The sequence below is a fragment of the Callorhinus ursinus genome, unplaced genomic scaffold (genome assembly GCF_003265705.2).
Source record: "Callorhinus ursinus isolate GAN/ISIS: 27379988/994484 unplaced genomic scaffold, GSC_fseal_2.0 scaffold2, whole genome shotgun sequence".
NCBI classification, from domain to species: domain Eukaryota; kingdom Metazoa; phylum Chordata; class Mammalia; order Carnivora; family Otariidae; genus Callorhinus; species Callorhinus ursinus.
The window spans coordinates 91,353,919-91,379,210 of record NW_027397064.1 but is presented as its reverse complement, the minus strand read 5'-3'; the positions used below and the strand labels follow the sequence as shown (position 1 = coordinate 91,379,210).

The 25,292-nt window shown below is 36.6% G+C and overlaps 1 protein-coding gene across 7 annotated transcripts in view; it reads left to right on the top strand.

Moving 5' to 3' along the window:
* Positions 1-25,292, top strand: part of R3HDM1 (R3H domain containing 1) — a 131,849-nt gene that overhangs the window by 74,541 nt on the left and 32,016 nt on the right. For all 7 annotated transcript variants that reach the window (XM_025856837.2, XM_025856818.2, XM_025856795.2 and 4 more), the window contains 2 exons: positions 3,874-4,028; positions 7,272-7,423. In XM_025856837.2, the coding sequence (XP_025712622.1) occupies positions 3,874-4,028; positions 7,272-7,423 (307 nt within the window). The remainder of the gene's footprint in view (positions 1-3,873; positions 4,029-7,271; positions 7,424-25,292) is intronic.

Here is a 25,292-nt window from a genome sequence, read left to right as displayed (position 1 = left end):
TTTCATTTGGGACGTATTCTTGTCTCCTCATTTTGTCTAACTCTCTGTGTTTGTTTCTGTGTATTAGGAAAGTCAGCTATGTCTACTGATCTTGAAAATAGTGGCCTTAGGAAGAAGGGTGGTGCCCTGTAGCGCAGTGTTTCCTGTTGACCTGAACCCGGTTCTTCAGGGTGTCTCCTCCGTGGGTTGCATGTGCGCTGCTGCTGTATCTGAGCCACATTTGCCTTCAATCCTCTTAGCTGCAGTGGCCCACCTTGCATGCTGTGGGCAGGATTTAGTCCCTGTGCTGTTTAGGGCCACTGTGGGCTTGTACCTGGGCAGTGTCAGCAGTCAGACCAGATGCCTGCCCTCATCCAGTTCACTGGGTCTACAGTGGCACTGCCCCGCAGGGTCCCCTGAGAGGTTTTTGTAGGTAGGTGGGGCCAGCAGTCAGACCAGATGCCTGCCCCCAATTTGTCTGGCATGGCTGCAGTGATCCCAAACTACAGGGCTCTCTTCTTGTGCTGCCGCTTGAGAGCTTTTTGTTGGTGGATGTGACTGGCAGTCAGATCAAATGTCTGCCCCCAGTCCATCTGCTGGGGCTGCAGTGAAACTAGTTTGTGTGGTTATCTTCCCTTCTCCCCAGGACAGCAGTCACTTTGGAGTGCCTCCCATCCCTGTCCAGGCTGCTTGCAGGATGTGATGCAGCAGGAGCCACTTAGGAGGGTTACTTACAGCTTTTAAAACATCTGGAAATAAGGCAGTGAACAAAATTATGTTAATATGAGCTTCTTAGGAAATATATTTTCTTTCTAAAGTGCTTGACATTCTTGTTTTTAATAGCTCCACTAATGTTTTAAGAATATGCTACCAGGGGCACCTGGGTGGCTCAGTCCTTAAGCGTCTGCCTTCAGCTCAGGTCATGATCCCAGGGTCCTGGGATCGAGCCCCGCATTGGGCTCCCTGCTCCTTGGGGAGGCTGCTTCTCCCTCTCCCACTCCCCCTGCTTGTGTTCCCTCTCTTGCTGTCTCTCTCTGTCAAATAAATAAAATCTTTAAAAAAAAAGAGAGAATATGCTACCAGTGTATTTATGCTACTTCTGAATGAAGTACTAATATTTAGTCATTGTTCTATTTTCCAAGTCTTTCAAATCTAGAACTTCATGTTCTCCCAACTCTTCTACTTCTACTCTTCCCCACAGGTATTATTCATTTTATACTTTTTTCTGACATTTTTTTTCCCATAAGTCCAAGCTCAGATGTCTACCTCTGTCAGGATTAATTTCTCCCTCCTGCTTTCATAAGTCCTATTTATACTACTATTCTAATATGGTGTCAGGGCTAAGCATACCTAATTCAAAGATAGGGACCTTATTCATCTTCATATCACCCACCAGTCATATCCTGGGTTTACAGCCCACTACGCTCTGTTACAAATGATGAGGTGCTGGAGTCACATGTTTTAGATTTCGTGTTATGTTGTCACATTTTGAAAATGTGCACGATGTTTGTGTGGAGATACACTATGACATGGATATTGATTGGGATTAGGTTGCGTTAGGGAATCTAAAATACCATTGGAAACTTACTGATGCAAATTCCATAACGCAGTATTCTGTGACATGGAATCTATAACTATTTATTGAGAGTTTTTGCTGTCAGATGTTTTTTCATAAGAGAATTTTTGGGCTGGGAGGCTCCAATGTGAATCTCCAAAAATTAGTGAATTTAAATAAAGGAAATTGGAGCCACATTTGTCCATAAATTGGCATTTTTTTTCAAAGTTGTATTTCAAGATAACATAACTTTGAAAGTATTTTGAATAAACTACAAAAGTAGTATGAGAAATAGTTGAAGTTCCTTGGTGGATGTGACTATATAAGTCAAGGTATGTTAAGTCAGGTTATGTTGCAGCAAATTCTGCCAGGTTTCTACATTGTTCTTTTCAATTATAGTGGATTATATTCTTACAAGACCATTGTAAGTTACTTTTCCAGTCTATAAAGAGCTGAGCCCAAATTCTGACACTGTGGTCTATGCTTCTGTATGTGTATGTTCTGAGGTAATGTTTCCAACACAAGAAAAGATTGTATCTTCACATCCCATTTCCATTCCTGCCCTTTATGTTCCTAGGAGTGGAAATGTGTCAATGTGTGCTTTGATGGTGTTTGGAATTTAGAGCATGAATTTGAAGTACATGTGATTTGTTAAACTGAAAAGAGGATTGACTGTTAATTGTTAGACTAAAGGGCAAGAAATAAGCCTCCCCTTGTCCTTTATCAGCCTACAAGTTTAAGTATTACAGAAAATTCATTCACAGAAAAGTTGAGAAAATAGCATATCATCAATCACTTCATTACTGACTAGGATTAGAATATAAATTTTTTGTACAAAGTTAGATTACTCAGAAGTCATTTGTAACATGGCCATAAAGCACTATTGCCATAGAAATAGCATAATTTTACAAAACCCTTCACGTTTAACTAGTTCACTATAACTGAATTTTTACTTTGTTGGTGTTAATATGTTGTTTAGTTAACAAATATGCTTTGTATTTCTATCTTTAGAGAAGGTTAATGCTAGATTTTATTCAATTATTTAGTCATTGAGCAGAATCATTGAGACTTAAAGGCAACTACACTGATGCTGTTGTCTATAGTCAAATACCTGAGATGCGATCTTTGCCATTTCTGTTGCTTTAGGGATTAATAAGGATAGAAATGAAAACTGATATTTACAGGATAGTGAAATATATTTATGGTATCACTAGAGAAATCATTGCACTGGCGTTTAGTTGTGGGAGTTTGTATAGGCAATACTATAGTTTGGTTCATCTTTGTAGAAACTTTTTAAATACCCTGAAGCTGGATGGTTATTTTTATCTGGTTTCTTTTAAAAAAGAAAAAAATGATTTCTGGTAACTTCTAGCAATTTACGTAAGTTTTGAGATAGTTGGTTTACCTAAAGGAATCCTCTTGGGATCAAGAAGCAAAATACAATTCCTATTTTCTTTTCTTTTTTGTTTTTTTTAATACAATTCTTATTCACTACTCAAAGCTTATCATTGTCGGTTCTTACTTAAATAACTGATGAATTCACTTGGTAAAAGTAAATGTATACTCTTAATTTACTCCTTAAGTTACTAATAGTGCCTTTAGTTTAAAGAAGAGTTGTCCCTTAGGTGTCTCATTTGTGACTGCAGTCAAATTAATCTCTTTCAGGATCTGTTTCTCTGTCAAGTGACCTTAATAATATAATAAGGAAATAGTCTAAAAATTTGCTAAATTACTCCATTTTCCTTGTGCCTTGACACATTCCTAGTATAAGGATTCCTATTTTAGTATGACAACCATTAAATAAAAGTGATTCTCCTCTCTCCTACTTTTGGTCTTCAGAAGGGCCAGCTTCCTTGGCATGCACCCTCTGATGTAACACAGGGCCCTGTGTTTGGTTTAATGTTCTGCTATTACCAACTCAAAATTCTCAATAATTTTTAACAAGCAGCCCTGCATTTTCCTCTTGCCCAGGGACCAGGAATTATGTAACCAGTACTGATACTCAGACACTAGTTGTTGTAATAGATTGTAATATACACTGAAAAGTAATTGTCTGTAAACAAAGTCTGTGACCATATAAATTTCCTCAACTATAAAGGAAATCTTTGTACACAAATTTTATTTGAATGTATTTTAAGCGGAGAAAAATATAGCTGGGAGTTACCGATACAGTAAACCCTTTAAATGTTAGCTCTCATAATACAGGGTTTTTAAGATTTGCTATTTTAACAGAATTTTGTTATTTCAAAACACAAAAGTATTTGCTTAAAACACAAAAACATTTTATTAGATGAAAAAAATAAATTCAAAGCAGGGTTTAACTCACTGTGCCATTACAGGTTATCAAGTTATACCCAACCACCAGCAAAACTACCAAGCACTAGTTGGAGTTCAGCAGCCCCAGAGTCAGAGCCTAGTTGGTGGCCAACCCAACAGCATTGGAAATCAGATCCAAGGAGTAGTCATCCCATATCCTTCAGTGCCATCATACCAGGTATGTTGTCACGATTGCCATCTTTGGATGGAGGAGATTTTGAATAAATAAAATGCATAACCACAGTTCATCTCCTCTCTTTTTTAAATATAGGGAAAATGCTTTTGTGATATATAACTTTATAGTCTTAAGAGTTTTATTAGTTATAGCAGCTTTGTTTTATCCTCATTGTATTGCTTTATTCATTCACTTTTTAAATTTTTATAAATAATTGTGAACTACAATGTTAACCACATTGGTAGTAGCAAGTAAATTTTGTTTGGCATTGTCTGTGTTTCCAATGATATAAGTATATAATAAGCAAGTATCTTACTCAGTTCTTCAGCTTCTTAGAAAGTTTCTTTTGAGGAAAGAGTGGAATGAGAGGGAAAATAATGGTAGAGGTAGGTACCTAAAAGAGTGAGGTAGAGTACAAACTATAAATCAGTGTTTACAGAATAGAGAAGAAGAATGTTAAGTTTTCCATGCTGGAACTGATCTTTTTCCCCACCTCACTCCCAGAAAAGAATGGCATATCACGTGTTTAAAATGTTGTGTATTTTAATTTATAGTTCTAAAGTAGAAATATCTATTGTTTCATAAATAAGTCAAATATATCTAGTATAATACAGCACATTTTCAGAAATTGTTTTACCCTTCCTTCATCTTTCTGAAAAACTTGCAAGTGACTTTGTTTTATTAGCTTCATGGTTTTCCATAGCTGAGCCTAATGTTAAAAAATCAAAGACCATTTTCATTCATCTCAACAAGGTAAAGACAATCTAGTTAGGAAGATAAATGTACATATAAACAAGTTGATGATAGTGCACAGACCCATAACTAAAAGGATTATGAAGTAGAGCCATGAACAGATTAGGAACTTAAATGTAGAAGTTCTCTGGAAAGATAAAAACCTTTAATTAGCTCTTAAAAGAAAATTATGGGCATTAATTGGTTAAGAAGAAATCCTGGGGATGGGGAAGGATATGAGTAAAGGTGCTAGCATATTTCACGTAATTCCAGAAATTTTAAATTGAAATTAAATGTAAACTATGGAATTGTCAAGGACTAGTGAGTACTAAGATGTATCTAGTAAATATTTGTATATATATGTCTAGTTTTCTAGCTTCTTGATAATAGAAAGCAACTAAGGAAAAAAGAAAAGATTAATCATAGAACTAGGTTTTACATCTTTGTTTTCTCTCCCATCCCCATGCTTCTTCTTTATCCTCTGTGCTTGAGCGCAGGCACATGGTACTGCCCATTCCCTTCTTCTCCATAGCTAGACATTAGAGAGAATCAGTACCAGGCCAGGAACTCTCTTCTGTCAAGGACCTTGGTTGTGCTACCTAACCCAGTACATTGAGCACCTGTTAGATGTCTAGGCACTGTGGAAATAAGATCTGCCCTTTATCTCTAGGGGCTCACAGTCTAGTGCAAGTAATATAATTTTTAAATAAATTACAGACTTGTTAGTGTAGTTTTTGTTTTTTTGTTTTTTTAAGCTAGATACTGGAAATGTGTCAGAGCTAAGACAGTAATTACAATTTCTATAGCATACTTCTTTATAAGTTATAAATCATTTCTCAAGATATTTTATATACTCCTCGTACTGGGTAAAAGACTATGAGAAGGATAGCCCTGTAGAGCAATTAGAGCCTGTTTTATAATTCCTACTACCTCTGGTAGAGAGACTGAGTGGGAATAAAATGCTGTCCAAAAAATAAGTCAGAAAAATCATCTGTCCTCAGTAGACTATTTGGTGGCCATATGTCTCAAATACTGTTCCCTCTATTTTGCTACTTTAATTTTTCTTTACTACTAGTTGTAGATTTGTTCTATAGTTTAAATCATCTAGATTAAACTGTGTTGTTTTCCCTGGATCTGCTTTGAGTATATATTAACTTAGATACAATCAGAAATAATAATCTTAGAATGTTATACTCCCTTAGTAGGCAAAAAGACTGATATATATTATGTTATACAGAGTTGGATAAATCAAACCAGTAGCTTCCTATTTGCAATAATTGAGCCAAATTCAAAGTAATTAAGGGATTACTGTGTACTTTGAAAAGACTAGTTTGCATTTCAGAAGTTAATCACCTTCTAAATCATGGAAGCCAGGTATAGAGAATAATGAAATGGTTAAAGAGCTGAAGTTCTGGAGCCAAAGGGCATAGTTTCAAATATTAACTTCCCTACTTACTGGCTCTACACCCTTGGGCAAGTTACTTAACCTCAATTTCCCCATTTATAAAACAGGGGTGAGTGATAAAAGTACCTTCTTAAGGTTATTAGGAAGACTTAATATTATAACACACATACAGTTACTAGAACAGAACCTGATGCATGGTGGTAAATAAATACTTAGTAATGTTAATTTGCATTATCATCACTATTCCTACTATTATTGCTACTGCTGTTGCTAACATCATCATCATCATAACCATCAGAAGCTTTTATATTGGCCTTATTTACCAAAATCAGTATAATCCACCTGAAATGTTGTGGCACAAGAACCCATTACAGCAGAACAACAACAACAGAAGAGTCCATTGTGTCTGTGGTTTCTATTTTAGAAACCAGAGACCTGAAAAATCCATTGTGTTCATGTGGGTTCTATGTAGATAATATAGAAAACAGAACTGAAAGATACACTGTTCACCAGATGTCTACTCTGCTAGATCCTGCAAGTAGAGATTACAGTGGAGATAATGCCTCCCATGAGATGGAGGTAGCATCTCATTTTTTCACATAAGGAGCTGTTGGGCCTCACAATAGTTAGTCATTTGCCTAACGTCACATAGATAGCTAAAGGATGAAACCACTACCACATCTAGATATCTTAAGCTCTAAAACTCACACTTTCTGGTCCAGTTTATCTCACTGGTGCCCTACCTGAGTTTTATTTAGCTCTGTCTGAGATGTGCTGTATTATTTACTCTTTCCATGTCAAATGATCATGCTTATTTGGAAACCATTTCTTTTTTAAAACAACTTTTGCTTAAGGATGTAAGTCACATTTTATTTTTATAATCTAATGCATCTAGCCTATTGTTTAATTGATAAATGCTAGCCAAAAACAAAAGCTGGCTGAAAAGGACAGAAATAAAGTGGTAGTACTATGGCTAACTTATCATGACTATTGGCAGTTTAGCTTATTCCTAAAGGTTGATACTGGAAATTTTTATGGAGGCTGGAGACATTATCATTTGCAAGATTTTGAAGAACGTTTTTCCCCTTAAATTGTCTTTCAAATTCTAGGTTTCACTGCCTCAAAGTTCTCAAGGAATTGCCCATCAGACTTATCAACAGCCTGTTATGTTCCCTAATCAGTCTAATCAAGGATCTATGCCCACAACAGGAATGCCAGTTTACTATAGTGTCATTCCGCCTGGCCAACAAAATAATTTAAGGTGAGTACAACTAAGAAACCTAATCCTATAGCTGCTCATTGTTTATCAGATCCTGATCTGTTACTAATTTTAAAATTGACTAAGGAGCATGACCTGAAATCATTATCTAATATAGAATAGAAAAAGTAGGATACAGTCTCCTTTTCTCATAGTTTTTCTAACAAAATCAGGATAAGCCAGACATTTCATATGTAACCTAAAGAAGAGTCACATCTTTTCTCATGTGCCTAAAAGTAGGCCATTCTCCTCTTAGCCAAATGGAATAGTAGTTGGCCATGGACCCTGGAGTTGGAGCATTTACTATTTAAGATTTTTGTAGGAGTTGGGGGAGAATGTACTTCCTGTATATAACCTCAGCAACAGAATTTCTTGCTAAAATTTTTCAGGCTCTAGGGAACTCATTTTTCATCAGTAAGAAGGAGGCATATAGGAGAAGCAAATGATAGTAGCTCTAGATAAAAGCAAGTCATGAAGCTACTTCTTTAGCTACTTCAACTTGGAAGAGCAGAAGCTCTTCTGATAAGCCGAATGTGATACAGAGTAATCTTCCTTTGAATTGGGTAACTTTAGTCCATTACTGAGAAAGTATTACAGGGGCTCAGTGCACTTAAGCATCTGCCTTAAGCTCAGGTCATCATCTCAGGGTCCTGGGATCAAGCCCCACATTGGGCTCTCTGCTCAGCAGGGAGTCTGCTTTTCCCTCTCACTTTCCCTCTGTTCTCTCTCTCTCAAATAAATAAAATCTTAAAAAATAAGAAAAAGAAAAGAAAACAAAATACTACAGTCTTTCATTTATTTCATGACATCCCTGTAAGTTGCCAGAGGGACTACAGTGCTCTTTTTAAGAAGGAGGACCTATGTTCTAATTGCTGATAAGAGATTGACACTGGTTATGGTTACAGATAATGGTATTTAGGGGTGAGAAAGTGATTGACAGACTTGCTTCATTGAATCTACTTGGGAGAATGGAAACTTTTCATTTTATTTGTTAGCAAACACACACACACATACACATAGGAACTCACATATTTCCTCAGCCTTGGTTCTCATTTTATTTGTTGTCACACACACACACACAGGACTCAACATACTTCCTTGCCCTTTCCAGCTCTGTGATGTCACAGATTGAAGAGGCCCTGGCTTTTTAAACAGTGAGTTGGTTGTGAATCATAGGCAACTTTGGAGTTTTAAATTCTAATGAGCCCCAGCTCTTTAAAGGTAGAGGGACTACACAATGAAAATAGAAATGTGTACTGTGTTAAATTTCCCATTTGTTGTTTTAAGTTTAAAATCTCTAAATAAGGGGAAGATACTCCCAATCTGAGCCTCTTTTTCCAATTTATGTAAATTTGGGGTCTGTAATGCCAGTTCAGGTTTAAAAGTGTCAGAAGCAGAATTCTGTGCAGGTGAGATAGATGGTGTGAAAATGGCTGGGTTATCTGCTTCTTGAACCAAAGTATAACCTTTTATCTGAGAGAAAATTACCAAAGAAATCATTCCAGTGTAGAACAGAGGCTAAGAGAAGTTGGTATTAATACAGTGACTTGTTCCAGATCAAAAGACACCTGTTTTTATAAGTTAACTTGTGTAGACCTGCATGCTGGGTAGAGGGGCTTTCTTGAAGGAAGATCAAGCCTAAAAGGACCTATATAAAATGACTTAGACTTTAAACTTTCCCGTGTTTGTTATATTTATCAATACCTTAAACAGAAACAATCTTGTCCCCTTGATTTGCAAGAGAACTGACCCCAGGAGTGTGTGTAGAGGTGAGAGCACAGCTTTGTCCTGCCCCCCCACATTCAACTTTAAGTATGACAGCAGGATCTAAAAGCTGTCATAACTATACTTTGGAAAGAACCGTACCAACTTTTAGTTCCTGGGCCTGCTTCTGCAAGAAAATAAAAATTTGGTGAGCTAGCCTTGGCTGGAGGAATAGCTTGGAAGCCCAGCAATTAAATGAGAAGTGAGATTCCCCTCCAACTTGAATCTTAAGAAAAAGTTTTGGGAATTACTCACAGGTTAGGGCTGTGACCTAAGTGAGTCAAAGAAATTTGAAATAAGCTAGCTGTTACTTGACAGTAGAGATTATTACTATGTAACAAACTAGCATTGATCTCTTCTAACTACCAATTACTAGTGTGAGAAATGGGATGAGTTGCACATAAAGCAAGAATGTATATCCTGGGGCGCCTGGGTGGCTCAGTCTGTTAAGTCTGCCTTCGGCTCAGGTCATGGTCCCAGGGTCCTGGGATTGAGTCCCATGTTGGGTTCCTTGCTCAGCAGGGTGCCTGCTTCTCCCTCTGCCTCTGCCCCTCCCCCTGCTCGTGCTCTGTATCTCTCTGTCTCTCTGACAAAGAGTTAAAATCTTTGGGGGGAAAAAAAAAAGAATGTGTATCCTGTCAGACTTGTATTCTGGTACCTTTTATGCTAGTTATTAGGTAGGAATACAAGTCATACAGAATTAATTAAGGATACCTTTGGGTGAAAAACATTTCTAACTAATGTTATTTTATAAAATACAACAGCATTCTTTACAGAAAATTTTGTTTCTGATTCTGGGCAATATTTAATAAGCAAATTGCCATATATTTCAGATTTCCAACTTAAAAATCAACTGTTGGCATTTATTAACCAGGTCATTACCATCCAAGGGCCAATACTATAGAGACCATTCCTTCATAAATCTAGATTTACTAGCTTGTATAAATTATATTTTATCTTACATATTCCACTCTGTTTACACACAGAGCAGAGGTTTGTCTGAATATTCCAGCATCTAGAACAGTGTCCAGCCCAGGATAGAAGCTTGGTAAATGCATATTGAATGAACACACTTCCTTAATGGTAAAGGCCAACTTACACATATGTATTGGTACATATATGTTATTCATTCTTGTTTATGTAGAATTATTGGCCTTAAATTACTATTTTGTTTCTATAACCTCTATATACTTTTTAAATTTTTCATTAATTTTTTTACTACAAAATAAATGATGCTTGTTGACGCAAGTTAAACAATCAATACAAAAATGTGTAAAAACAAAGCTGATCATCATGCCCCACTCTGCCCTCACCTCCAGGTAACCAGTGTTCATATGATAGTATGTGCATTCTGTCACATTAGCCTCCTGACCAAACAAACATATACACATATAAAATACACATATATTGAAATTAGGTGGTAAATTCTAATGAAATAGACATTATCTTGCATTTTTTCTTTAATAGTGTATTGTGAATATCAGATTAGTAAAATTCCGTCTAAGACATTCTCATTTTATTTGTTTTTTTTCTCATTTCTTCACAAACATAATTTTACATAAATGAAATCATGTCATACAAGCAGTTTTCTATTGTTCTAACTTCCTTCTCTCCCCCAACCCTTTCAATGAAATCATTCCCCATATACACACATGCTGGGTAACCCATGTTTCTGTCCTGGTTTATATCCTTCCTCACTTTCCTCCTTGTACCTAATCACATGCTAACATAAATAATGGGTATGGAGACACAATTAAGATTAACACAGACACAAAATGGAATTTATAAATAATTTTATTTTTTTTTTAAGATTTTATTTATTTGAGAAAGAGAGTGAGAGAGAGAGCACATGAGAGGGGAAAGGGTCAGAGGGAGAAGCAGACTCCCTGCTAAGCAGGGAGCCCAATGCGGGACTCAATCCTGACACTCCAGGATCATGACCTGAGCCGAAGGCAGTCGCTTAACCACCTGAGCCACCCAGGCGCCCATATAAATAATTTTAAATCTGCAATGTCTACAGCTTGGGGTTTTTTTTAATACACAACCATATGATGTTTGAAATATGATGAGAGAATTTAATTTTTCAAATTTAGTATTACAAATGATACAGTAGATTTTTTTCCTGTAGCTTCATGTGTTTATTTTATGACACTGTGCTTGTAATCTCTGCCATTTTCCCAGGAGTCCAAATGTATGCATTATTCCTTGAGGCTCTTCATCTTGGAATCTAACTGATTTGATATCAGGTTATGAAATGGTCTAACTTAGGTACTTTTTTAAATAACTGAATCTTGTGCCTTTAGTCATTAATTGATGGGGGGGCACAATATGGTTAGAAGATGAGCTTTGGAATCAGACAAAACCTGACTTCAAGCCTTTGTAACTTTAGGCAAGTTACTTAGTCTTTTTGCACTTTGGTTTTCTCATTTGTAAAATAAGAACACCTTATAGGATTGGTGTGAGGAATTCCATGTGTAGGACTTTGTGTATGAAAATTATTCTAAAATATATACTTGCCTGTGTTCTTAAGTAGAGGACGCTAAAAATAGTTAAACTTTTTATTGCTGATTCAGAGCCATAATCCTGAGCATGTTGGAGATATTTTCATGTACTTTCTAAAATTAGGGTCTTTCTTTGTCAGTTATTGTCAGTATAGGTGCTCTAAATCTACAATGGAGTTACCAGAACTAAGTTTTTAAAAAGAAAGGCTGTGAGTCAGATGCTGGAGGGCTCTACTTTGAAAAAAGGTTGTGATATCTTTGAGGAATTTGTGACTTCTGTTTTAATAGTTCCATGCCTTTACTGCTTACCTGGTTCCGAGCTGTCTTCCCTGTTATTGTGGTGGCTGCACACTTCCCTGAAAAGCAGTAAGAAAGCTGGAAGAAACCATAGAATATGATTAGTCTTTCCTTGAAGCAGAAAGTATTTTTGAGTGTTGTTCCCATGTGGACTAAATATAGTAAAATGTTCATTTGTTTTCTGAATTATGTGTGTTTTCTATGTGAACAGAATCCGTGTATTTGTTCTTTTCTGGTAATGCCAAGTCAAGACTTCTTAAAAGACACTCCATTTTGTAGATTTAAGAAAATTTATCTCTATTTACTTCACTGAATTTGAAACCTGTATTTTTGCCAAAACATTAAGCTGAGGAAAGAAAAAATATATTACATTATCTCTTCAGAGTCACTTACATAAAGAGAGATCTGTAAAGTTGATCACATTGTGGATTTGTATTTGCAAATTTGTGTATTCCCTATAATTCATTTGTAATCCCAAAATAGATATTTGCAGGCTTTTTCAGTCATTTGCAGATATGCAGAGAACAGTGAAAAATTTGAGTCACCCGACGAACACATTTTCAGCTGAGGTCAAACAGGTTGACATTCTTCCTCCTTACTTCAGTTCTCATACTGTAAATATTCTTTTCAGCCTGTTTGGTGCTACAGTTTTGGCATTTTTGTGCTATTATTTGGTGATGTTGCTGCTTAAAATGGCCCCCAAGCATAGTACTGAAGTTCTAGTGTTCCTAATCACAAGAAGGCTGTGTGATGTGTCTTATGGAGTAAATATGTATGTTCTGGCATTAATTATATTGTTGTTGGCCATCAGATTAGTGTTAAGGAATCAACAATGTGGCATATCCAGAAAAAGAAATTCACCAATCTGTAGGTTGAGATTGCTCCAGAAAATGCTAAAGTAACATCTAAAGTGCATGATCAAGCTATGGGAAGGATGGAAAAGCAGATAAATTTGTGGATTTCTGGGATGACAACCAATAAAAAAAAACCATAGTGACAACATTGTTCTAAGGCCAAAACCAAAGAGATTTATGGTCAAATTACTCTGGGTCAGGAAAATGTTAAAGCCTTCTCAGGTAACGTTTCATTATAAAGAAAAACTGCATGTAATTAGTTATTGTAAGGAATCTATATTAAATAAAATATCTTTAAACAGAAACACACATAAAAACAGGTTATGTATTGAACAGTTGAGGATGTTGTGACCAGAGGCTCTCAGTAACCTAACCCTGTATTTCCTGTAGGGACAATGGCTCGGTATTTGCTAATTCAGTGTTCGTATGACTTTTAGAACATAATTGTCAGGAATAACAAGAACCAGCTGAATCTTATGCCTCATACTGTGTTAGGTACCATAAACGCATGCAGAATGCAGTAGTAATATAGAGTTCATATTGTTACTGAGTTTTGATTATTACTACTGCTAAAGCCTACTTCATCTTAGTAAAGCATGATGGTCAAGTAAAGACTATAAAATTTGACAAATCTGTAGCCTTTATTTTTCAGAACACTAAAAAGTTTGCCTTCCTCTCTAATGCCAAAGACTCAATCCAGCAAGAATTCATATATTTAAATATATTTAGATAAGGAAGAAAGATAGGACATAATTCTTGTCCTTAGGGAGCTATAATTTTTTATGGAAAGCTAAATTTATACATAAGGAACAAGAAGAAAGTCATACAAAATGCATATAAGGAAGAGATAATTAGAGGCACTTGGGTGGCTCAGTCGGTTAAGCTTCTGCCTTGGACTCATGTCAGGATCCCAGAGTCCTGGGACGGAGCCCCACATCAGACTCCTTGCTCAGCGGGGAGTCTGCTTCTCCCTCTGCCCTTCCCCGCTGCTCATGTTCTCTCTCTCAAATATATAAATAAAATCTTTTAAAAAGGGGGGGAGGGATAATTTGAGAGTATTAAAATATGTATAGATACTAAGCATTTTGCTAACCAAATGGTATATAACCATATTATCGTTTGAGCCCTACCTGTCTGGTCAACATTTCTTCACCTTTAGTTTCATTCCATCTAAAATGGTGTTTTTAGGGGCACCTGGGTGGCTCGGTTGGGCAACTGCCTTTGGCTCAGGTCATGATCCTGGAGTCCCCGGATTGAGTCCCGCATCAGGCTCCCTGCTCAGCGGGGAGTCTGCTCCCTCTGACCCGTCCCCCTCTCATGTGCTCTCTCTCTTTCTCATTCTCGCTCTCTCAAATAAATAAATAAAATCTTAAAAAAAATAACTAAATAAATTTAAAATGGTGTTTTTATTCCAGAAAGCTTACAAATGCAGATAAAACCTTTCTTCCAAAATTATTTCTTGTCATTTTACTTTTCTAGAAGCTTGTCCTCAGAGTGTCCTCTGAAAAGAGTAAGAATGTGTGTTTGTTTTTATTTTACATATAGACTGTGAAACACGGAAAAGGTTAACCATAGAATTTGACCTAAAGGCCTTAACTCTTCAGGCCTGATTTCTAGCACCCTACCTTTTAACGGATCTACCCGTGATTCCTAATCTTTTTTTTAAATTTTTTATTGTTATGTTAATCATACATTACATCATTAGTTTTTGATGTAGTGTTCCATGATTCATTGTTTGTGTATAATCTTATCGGCATGTTAGAATCACTTATAGGGCTCTTTTAAAAGTACTGGTCATAATCCCTAGTTCTCCACATTCTCCTTTCACTGGCATGGGCCTGAACATAATTTTTTTGAAGCCCTCTGGCAAGAAGCCTTGAAGCCTTCAGGCAACAGGAGTTAAGACCCATTCACCTGCACCTAACCAGCCCTTCTCCTCATTATCCATAGACATGAGCTGTGTGTAGCCATAACCCAGTAATATTTTACACATTTGCAAGAAATTTATGTCTGTCACTGTTTATTTGCAAACTTTCATCCAAGACCCAATGTTTGAAGATAAAACTGTGTAAATTACCCCATACCAACAAGTATACTCAGTTTTAGATGGAAGGTATATGTCAAACTCTGAGCTTACAGGGTCGGCATCCAAACATTCTTTATGTTTTTACTCAATGGACTGTAATGAGCTTCATTCCATTACCAGATTATAAGAAGAGAAGATTTCTGTAAGAACAATGAGACTTTGTTTTGAAAAATGTCTTCCTTAGCTTGAGTTGCTTAGCAACCTCTTTTTTTTTTTTTGGCAGAGGCTCCTTATGCAGAAAAATAGAATTTGAATTATTATTTTTACTTTCCACTCAGCCTTCCAGTTATCACTGAGGCGACTTTGTGTTTAGATTAGATTGTGTTGTTATGTATACTGTGAAGATTTGGCATAGCCTGATACACGTTACATGTCTTGTCACTTTCAGCAAGCCATATAGTGGTCAGAGAAACTAGTTTTACAACTAATTGTAGGATTTCTCTCAGTTTTTGGTGTGGAGAGAAAATTAATTCCATTCCTACAGTGTCTTCAAAAGTGGGAAGCTAGTGGATAAGTCTTCAAAATGTCCTCATTTTTGGTGGGTTTTTTTCCTCCTGTTTTACCTTTCATTTTTCATTTTTATCTTGAAACTCAAAAGGAGAATATATACCTTTGTTTTTGATCTGTCATCTCAAAGGGTTAGCATACACAGAGAGAAACTTGAAGAGATTGTAACCTCTATTTTTCAGAACTTGATAAAAAAATGCTTCACAGTATCTTTATGAAAGGAAGAAAAAGAAAACCTACTTTTAAGTCTTTTCCCTTTTTCCTCCCCACAGTATATTTTTCCCCATTTTTATATTCTACTATTCCTGTGGTATCCCCTTTGTCCTACTTCTGGAACCTGCCTTGGATTCACTTTATTTCTCCTAAACTTCTGGTTTTGCATTTTAATTTTTTCATTTGCCTCAGCCATCCTTTGAAATAATTGTCGGTAACAAAGTGGCAGTCTGAGCCATATCTTTTAGTGACGTTTTGCTTTTGTTGTTGTTATTAACAAGGAAGTTAACACCTAGCCGAGAGAAATAAAATAACTTTTGGAGCTAAAACATTGCCTTTCCATAACATTCATTTTCTCTTCAGTGAATATAAAATCTTCTTACTATTTTTGTAGGCATGAATTTATCACAAATTCATTAGTAAACTAAATTTTACTGACAAAAATGATATTAAATAGGAAGGAAAGAGGGTGCTATAGCTATTTGATTTTTTGTAAATTCACCAAAATGACTGTAGTAATATTTTAGATTAAAATAATAGTACTTAATAGATACTTAAAGAATTGGGAGGAGTGGTGATCTTTCATGCAAAAATCTCTTCATTTTATACATAAGTAAACGGACCATACTTGTGGCCCTCCCTCCTTCTCTCAGTGGATATCTGTAACAACAGAAAATATTTCTCCTACATCTGTATTTTGTCTTAAAAATAGTCTTTTCTCTATTTCTCATTATATATGATACATAGTCATTGTAGAAAATTTGAAAATATAGAAGAATTACAAAGTGTGAAAGAGGAAATCAACTATAGTCTCACTACCCAGAAATAATTACTGTTAAATTTTGGTGCAGGAGCACCTGGGTGGCTCAGTCAGTTGAGTGTCTGCCTTTGGCATAGGTCATGATCTCCAGGTCCTGGGATCAAGCCCCACATCAGGCTCCCTGCTCAGTGGGGAGTCCGCTTCTCCCTCTACCCAACCCCCCCAACTTTGTGTGCTCGCTCTCTCTCTCTCTCTCTCTCTCTCTCTCTCCCTCTCCCTCCCTCTCCCTCTCTCACTCTCTCAAATAAATAAAATCTTAAAAAAAAATTTGGTGCCCTTCTCAAGTCATTTCTCAGTGCACACATAATATGTAAACTTTATTAGGAATTAAATGTTTAAACATTGTATTTTCTGTATTTTTAATTGTATTATTCATCAGCTCTGGTTTAAAAATTAAACAATATAAAAATACGTAGAGTAAAATTTTCAAATTCTGCCTTACCCATTGCCCTTTGTGCAAAGCAATTACTATTCACCAAAATAATCACTGTTTAGACTTTGGTATGTGCTTTCTAACACTTCTACTACTTTTAAGTAGACATGTAAAATAGTTGTGGTTTGAAAAGAGAGCATCACCATTTTTGTTTTCGAGGAAAAGAGATTAGGAATGTTTTTGTTTGTTTTTACTGTGAATTTTTTTTGCATATGTGGAATTATTTATATAAATGTTTTATTCTGCAGCTTATTTTTTTTTCATTAAATGTTGCTTTTGAACATCTTTCCACAGAGTATTTGAATTTTTCCTTTTAGGTTAGAATGGAGAGAAACCAGCTTGTAAGAGGTTAGGCTAAAGAATTTGTGTTTTAGACTTTTAATAATAGCAAAAAATGTGGTTTCTGAAGTATGAAATTGATGTAATAAGGTGTTTGTTTTTGTTTGTTTGTTTTTTAATTAGTTCATAGCAATTGTTGAGATACATTTGAATTCAGTAGAGACCACAAGCATCAAGTAGCAGGATCTCTGGTTGTGGTGGTCCCAGTAGGAAAGGGATACATTTAGGTGGCCCTTTGAAAGAAGATACAAATATTTGGTGATACTGTGAGGATTAAAGAAAAAAATTCAGATATCTTGATGGAAAATGTTTCACTAGCAACAATAGAATGCTAGGGTTGGAGATTAGTGTACTTATTACTTGAATATTATTTACTTAAAAATACCTACTAGAGGGGTACCTGGGTGGCTCAGTCAGTTAAGCGTCTGCCTTTGGCTTAGGTCGTGATCCCAGGGTCCTGGGATCAAGCCCCACATTGGGCTCCCTGTTCGACAGGAAGCCTGCTTTTCCCTCTCCCATTCCCCCTGCTTGTGTTCCTGCTCTCGCTATCTCTCTGTCAAATGAATAAAAATATTAAAAAAAAAAAAAATACTAGATCTAGGATCAACAGACTTTTCTGTAACAGGCCAGAAAGGAAATACTTTAGGTTTTAAAGGCAAGAATATAAAATTGTGGATACTATTTTAGGTATTTATATAATAATAGAGAAAATAAATTTCCAAGGGCACCTTGGTGGCTCAGTAGTTTGAGCATCCAACGCTTGATTTCGGCTCAGGTCATGATCTCAAGGTCCTGAGATCGAGCCCCACATCGGGCTCCCCACTCAGTAGGGAGTCTGCTTGTCTCCCTCCCCTTGTTCGTGTGCTCGCATGCTCTTTCTCTCTCTCTCAAATAAATATTTTAAATCAATAAATTTCCAAAGAAATTTTATTGACAAAATTCAAAATATAGCAATAATTGAGCATAGTTTTTTTTTTTAATACAGGCCTATTAATGAGAATAGAATTACTTTAGATAGGGAGATAACATTTCATTTAATTGGGGCTCAAAGTGAGTGATCTCTATCATCAAATTGATTGCAAATATTTATCAGTAAAAACCATTCTTGGCATGTGGGCTGTTCAGAAGCAGACATTGGATCATAATTGGCCCAGTGGCCATAGTTTGCCAGTACCTATACTAGATGATTATTAGCCAGCAAAAAAGACCAACAGGAAATGGTCTGAAATGAAGGCTGATCATATAGGAAAAGAGGGAAAGAGAAGCCAACATACAAGGAGATTTCAAAGATTAACAGTCAGGTGTTGTTGGGGAGCATGAAAACCACTAAGAGGGAAAAGACATTGGATATAAGAACCTGGAAGGTCTGCAGCCCTCCAGACAATATGTAGTAGATTAGAGAACTCTGAAAAGGAAATCACAAGTATAGACAGTTCATGAAGTCTTGTGTATGAAGGGTCCAGAGTATTTATTCAAAAATAGATACTACTATTTTGAAAGATAGGAAAGAACTTATATAAAGGGAAAATTCTGATTAAAATGTATTTTTTTAATTTTATTTATTTATTTGAGAGAGAGAATGAGAGAGAGAGTACATGAGAGGGGAGAAGGTCAGAAGGAGAAGCAGACTCCCCGCAGAGCAGGGAGCCCGATGCGGGACTCGATCGCGGGACTCCAGGATCATGACCTGAGCCGAAGGCAGTCGCCTAACCAACTGAGCCACCCAGGCGCCCAAAAAGTGTATTTTTTAAACATTAGGGGAAAAGAAAATCTCTTAATCTCCCCTGTCTACCTTTTGAATCATTAGATTTTCACTACTTGCTTCACCATGTACATTTTAAGTTTTTCCAAATTGTTTCTAAATATCCACAGTGACATTCTGCACAGCTCAAGATTTTGAATGGCATTCCATTTTATTTGGTATTTCTTCAGGCCATAGGTAACCTAGATAACATGCAGTCCCCTGAAATAGGCCAAGTTTAGGAGGCAGAAGAGGTTTGTCTTGGAATGCCCGTCTGGCCCCATGTATTTTATATTACGAATAGTTCCGGTAGCTTGGGAGTGTGCTGACTTTGTATTTTACTTACTGCTGTTGGGAACGATATGTGGCAAGTTGATGAAATGATCTTAAAAATCTACATCCTCTTGTCTTCCATTTCTAGCCAAGATGGGGTGTTAGGGACTGAATTTATCCTCCTACCTTAACTTAAAAACCAGAGAAGTATATGAAACAAGTTTTCTTTAAACAGGGAAGGACTATAAACCCTGAGAGAAGAACATAAAATGAGTCATCAGTGCCCCAGCTTGCTGCCTTGAGAGAGTTTCCCAGCTACCACACAGGGAGGAGTCCCCAAGAGAGCCTCTCTCTAAATTAAGGAGATGAGGTTAGGAGTGCAAGGAAGCCAAGGTGGCTGGAGTTTACAGGGCAGAGTGCTGAAGAGAAGAGGCTACCAAGAAAAAGCTGTGGGGATCTACAGAGGGACACTTTTGAGTCTAGTTGATTTCTGCTTGGTGCTTGTATGTGCAAAAACCATACAGGGCCAGGAACAGGACAGTCCCTGGAACTCACACAAGAACAGGAATATTTTATAGTCCTAGCAGCCAGAATGTCAAAACTTCATAATATATGAGGCATTGAGTAGAGGACCTAAAAGGATGTTATCTCAGTAGTAGGGGAACATTAGCCCTGGATTGTAGGCTGCTCTGGTCATGCCTAAAGAAAAGAAGGACTCAAAAGGATTAATTTGTTTCTAGATAACTGTGACCCAGAACAAAGCTCAAAAATACTGTTAAAAAATACAAGAATACTCAACACTCAACAAGATTAAATTTGCAATGCCTGACATCCAACCAGAAATTACCAAGTATGGAAAGAAATAGGAAACTAAGGCCAATCATGAGGAGAAAAAACATTAATTGAAACTGATTGTGAAACAATGTAAATATAAAATTCAGAGAGAAAAAAGGAGAAAAAATGAATAGAGCAGCAGTGCTTTTCAAGGGGCCTAATACTTGTGTAATTGGCATCCTCAAAAGAGAGAACAGGAGAGAACAAAAAAATATTTGAATAAGTCATGGATGAAGTTTTTTTAAATTTGATGAAAATTATAAACCCACAGTTTCAAAAAGTTCAACAATCTCCAAGCAAAAGAAGCCTGAAGGAAAAAACTTCTAGAAAAGTGGTAAAGAGAAAATTATAAAAGCAGCCAGAGGAAAAAAGACATTACATATAAAGGAACAAAGGTAAGAATGGCAGGACACTTCTTGCTTGAAACAATACAAGCTGGAACACAGTGTCACAACATCTTTATTTGAAGTAGTGAAAGAAAAAAATCTAGAATTTTATACCAGTAAATATGTTTTTCAGAAACAAAGGTGAAATGAAGACTATTTCAAATGTACCAAAACAGAATTAATAATCACCAGCTACTTCCACTGCAAGAAATGTTAAAGGAAGTCTTTCAGATATAAAGAAAACTGTATCTGGTGGAAACTGGCCCTGTACAAAGTGTAATAAAAATTAAAAGTCAAGCAATATACTGCTCAAAAAATGAAATATCTTAGAAAGGACTTGTGGAGAATATATCAAGAATTCTCAAACCTTGGTCAAAACAAAAACACACCTTGGGAAGCAGTTTGTTTAAAAAGTTAAACTTGCTGTGTGACCCAACTGTTCCACTTCTAGGTATTTAATCAAGAGAAATGAAAACTGGGACCAACCCAAATGTCCAGCAACATCTGAATGGATAAACAATTTGTGTTATATTCATCAATGGCATATTATTTAGCAAATAAAAGAATGAACTATTGATATATTCAACAACATGGATGAATCTTATAATTATCCTGAGTGAAGAAAAGCCAGACAAAGGTATATACCATATGATTCCATTTATATAAAACTCTGGAAAATGCACCCTAATCTCTTTGGTGACAGAAAGCGGATCAGTGTTTGGCCAGGGAATGGTTAAGGGGGAGTTGATGGGGAAGAAAGGAGGGAGGTACTACAATGGGGCATAATGCAATTTTGGGGGTTAGTGAAGATTTCATGGTATATACATATGTCAGAACTCATCAAGTAATACACATTGTGTGCAGTTTATTTTCTATTCAGTTATACCTCCATAAAGCTGTAAAAAAAAAAAAAAGATCTTGGTCTCCTTTTCTAGAAGTTTGAGCAAAGACTAGTTTTATTTAAAACCGACAGTCAGTTGAGTGTCCAACTCTTGATTTCATCAGCTCAGGTCATGATCTCAGCATTGTGAGATTAAGCCCTGCATTGGGCTGTGCACTCAGCAGATGGTCTGCTGGAGATTCTCTTTCTCCCCCTCCCTCTGCACCCCTCACCCCGTTCACACACTTTCTCTCTCTCTCAAATAAATAAATCTTTAACAAAAAAATATAAAAAAAATAAAATGAGAAAAGCTGCAAAACTAAGAAATCTTTAAAATCAGGAATTTTTAAGGAAACATACTACAGAACATTAAACAGAGGCATAAAAGTAGACTCACAATAATTGATTTTAAAACCTTTTACAGAATCATTTTGAAGATGAATTTTTTTAAAGATATTTATTAGAGCGAGCATGGGGGGGTGGCAAAGGGAGAGGGAGAAGCAGACTCCCCACTGAGCAGGGAGCCCAATGTGGGCATTTATGCAGAAAACAAACATTGAGAGAAACTAAACATCTTGTGATGTTGAAGATGTGCATACCTAACTGTGGTTTAGCAGTTTTGCTACTAGGTTTATACCTTAAAATAGAAGTCATCAGTATCCCACAAACCAAATATGATGCACAAGCTAAGAATGGTTTTTAAATTTTTTATTTTTTTTTAATTTAAATTCAGTTAATTAACATATAATGTATTATTGGTTTCAGAGGTAGAGGTCAGTGATTCATAAGGCTTACATAATTACTAATGCTCTTTACATCATGTGCCCTCATTGTCCAGCACCCAGCCACCCCATCCTCCCTGGTTTTTAAATTTTAAAGGATAATTTTAAAAATGAAAGAAGACTAAGCAATGGAGACCATACATATCCCATAGAGCCTTAAATATGTATACTAGCTGGTTCTTTACAAAAAAATTTTCCAGCTCCTGCCTCAAAACCTTAACAGATATGTACCAGAGACCTGTACATGAGTGTTTGTAGCAGCAACCCAAATAGAATGGATAAATGTCTTATGGTGTATTCATTCAGAGAACAGCCATACTACAGTTAGAGGTGCATGGTGGGGGAGGTTTGGGGACTTCTAAGATATTAGTGATGTTTTGTTTATTTGGCGGTTCATTTTATAATTCTTTGAACTGTATAATGTATTTCTGGCCATTCTTGTAATATACATATTTCAAACCCCAAAAAAGGTAATAAAAGCACTTGAAGAGAGACTTAACTATGTGGAAAGACTTTAGGAGATAAAAACCAAGTGAATGAGAGGAGAGGAAATAGAGACAACTTTTGAGGAGAATTGTTTTCATAAAAAGGAACATTGAATTTCGATCATATATGGGAAGCGAAAAGGAGGTCAGGAAAGAATGTCCTTTTCTTAATTGGAAAAAGAAGTGTTACACTGTTGAAGGGAAAGGGAGTAGAAAGATTTGTCACTATAGGAGGAGGGGAGAGTTGTAAGGTCCCCAAAGAGGGGGTGAGCCAACATTGAAATGTAAGTATGTAAGCCTTAGGAAAGAATGCAGAGGATTTACATATGATAATAGAGGAAAAGCCAAGTATGCAAGTTAAGATATTGGTAGGGGGGGTAGGTGCAGTAAGGAGTTTATGAAAAATTCTTTTCTCATGGCTTTGTATTTTTTCACTGATTTAAGATATGAAGTATATTGTCATAGAGTAGATGAATACTGTAAAGTGTTTTAATGTAAAATCCAGTATGGTAATATTAAGACATTTCAAAAGGAAAGCAGCAAGATGTGAGGAAATGTGACAGATATGTCTGATAAAAGCTTATATAAAATACTTTTGTCACTTCTCTATGTTCTAGAATAAGAACAGTGAGACTCGACAAACAAAAACTAATAGTAAATTATCACATGAGAAAATGTTTACTCTCACCAGCAATCTAAGAAATGAGAATTTAAGGCAACTTTAAACAGTGTTATACATAAAGACAAATATTGCTGGTTGCTAGGCGTATGAAAAGCCCACTTTTCTATAAATCAGTCTGATGACATTTAACAGAACGCAAAATTGGTATACTTGTTTATTCTGTAATTCTATCTCTAAAAGTTTACCACATATATAGTCCACTCATAAAATTAAAATTGCTGCAAGACAAGTTACAACAGTACTGTTATTAATAAGAAAATCTAACAAAAAAGATGCAAAAGAAATATATGGAGCATAGAGAGTGTAGTCAATGGTATTGTCATAACATTGTACGGTGACAGATCTACAGTTGTGGTGACATAGCATAACATACAGAGAAGGTGAATCACTGTTGTGTATCTGAAACTAATAGAACAGTCTGTCAACTATACTTCAATTTGAAAGGGTTTTTTTTTTTGAAGCCTGAAAGAAATACGGAATAATTTTTTTTAAAGATTTTATTTTATTTATTAGAGAGAGAATGAGATAGAGAGCACGAGAGGGAAGAGGGTCAGAGGGAGAAGCAGACTCCCCGCGGAGCAGGGAGCCTGATGCGGGAGTCCCAGGATCATGACCTGAGCTGAAGGCAGTCGTTTAACCAACTGAGCCACCCAGGTGCCCTGGAATAATTTTTAATAGTTTATTTTTTAAAACCTTTTATTTATTTGAGAGACAGCAAGAGAGCACAAGTGGGGAGAGGAGCAGAGGGAGAAGCAGACTCCCTGCTGAGCAGGAAGCCTGACCTGGGGCCTCATCCCGGGATTCCTGGACTCTGGGATCATGACCTGAGCCACCTGAGCCACCCGAGCCCCCTGAATAGTTTTTTTTTTTTTTTAAGATTTATTTATTTATTTTTAGAGGGAGAGAACATGAGTGGGAGGAGCAGAGAGAGACTCTCAAGCAGACTCCACAATGAGCATGGAGCCTGACATAGGCTCTATCCCAGGACCCAGAGATCATGACTTAAGCCAAAACCAAGAGCCAGACACTCAACCAACTGCACCACCCAGGCACCCTGGCTTTTGAATAAACTGTCAATTTCCTGTTTTTCTGCTAGGCTGATTAAGTTTGGTTTAAATTTATAGGGGCGCACCTGACTGGTTCAGTCGCTAGAGTGCACAACTCTTAATCTCAGGGTTGTGAGTTTAAGCCCCACGTTGGGCATGAAGCCTACTTTAAAAAAAAACAAAAACAAAAAAACTATAATGAAATTTGCTTCGTTGACACACATGGTAAGTCAGACATTGGTACCAGTGGGTTTCAAAGTGTTTGTTAACTGCTTTAATCTTTTTTTTTCAAGATTTTATTCGTCAGAGGGATAGAGCACAACCACGGGGAGCGGCAGGCAAAGGGAGAAGCAGGCTCCCCGCTGAGCAAGGAGCCCAATGCAGGACTTGATCCCAGAACCCTGGGATCATGACCTGAGCCAAAGGCAGATGCTTAACCGACTGAGTGACCCAGATGTCCCTGCCTTAGTCTTTTTGATTCAGAAGAATTAAATGTGTGATACCCAGACTACTAAGTCCCCAGGTGGATTATGTTGATTAATTACAGCATCTTCAGGGAACCCTTAGTAGTTATGCGTACTAAGTAATGTTTTAAGTTCAGGAAGCTTTCTTAACTGTCACTAGCAATCGGACATCAGGTAGTTTAAAAAGGCAGAAAACCGAATGACTTCCTAGCCCACCTTGCCAACTGTTCATAAATTTTCAAAGATATCCTTAGTAGCTACTAAAAGCTGTAGCAGATATGGGGCTTGCTTTTCAAATGAATTAATTACTGCTTGAGAAGAATACACTCAGTTCTTGTCTCCCATCAAAAAAATAATTTGAAATAACAGACATTATATTTGAAAAACCATAAAGAAAAGATGATGGCAATGACATTTTTGTTTAGAATTTCCCATGCTGTTTTCTTAAGTCATCAACCTTTTTGTGGGCAACTTCATGTGCTAGA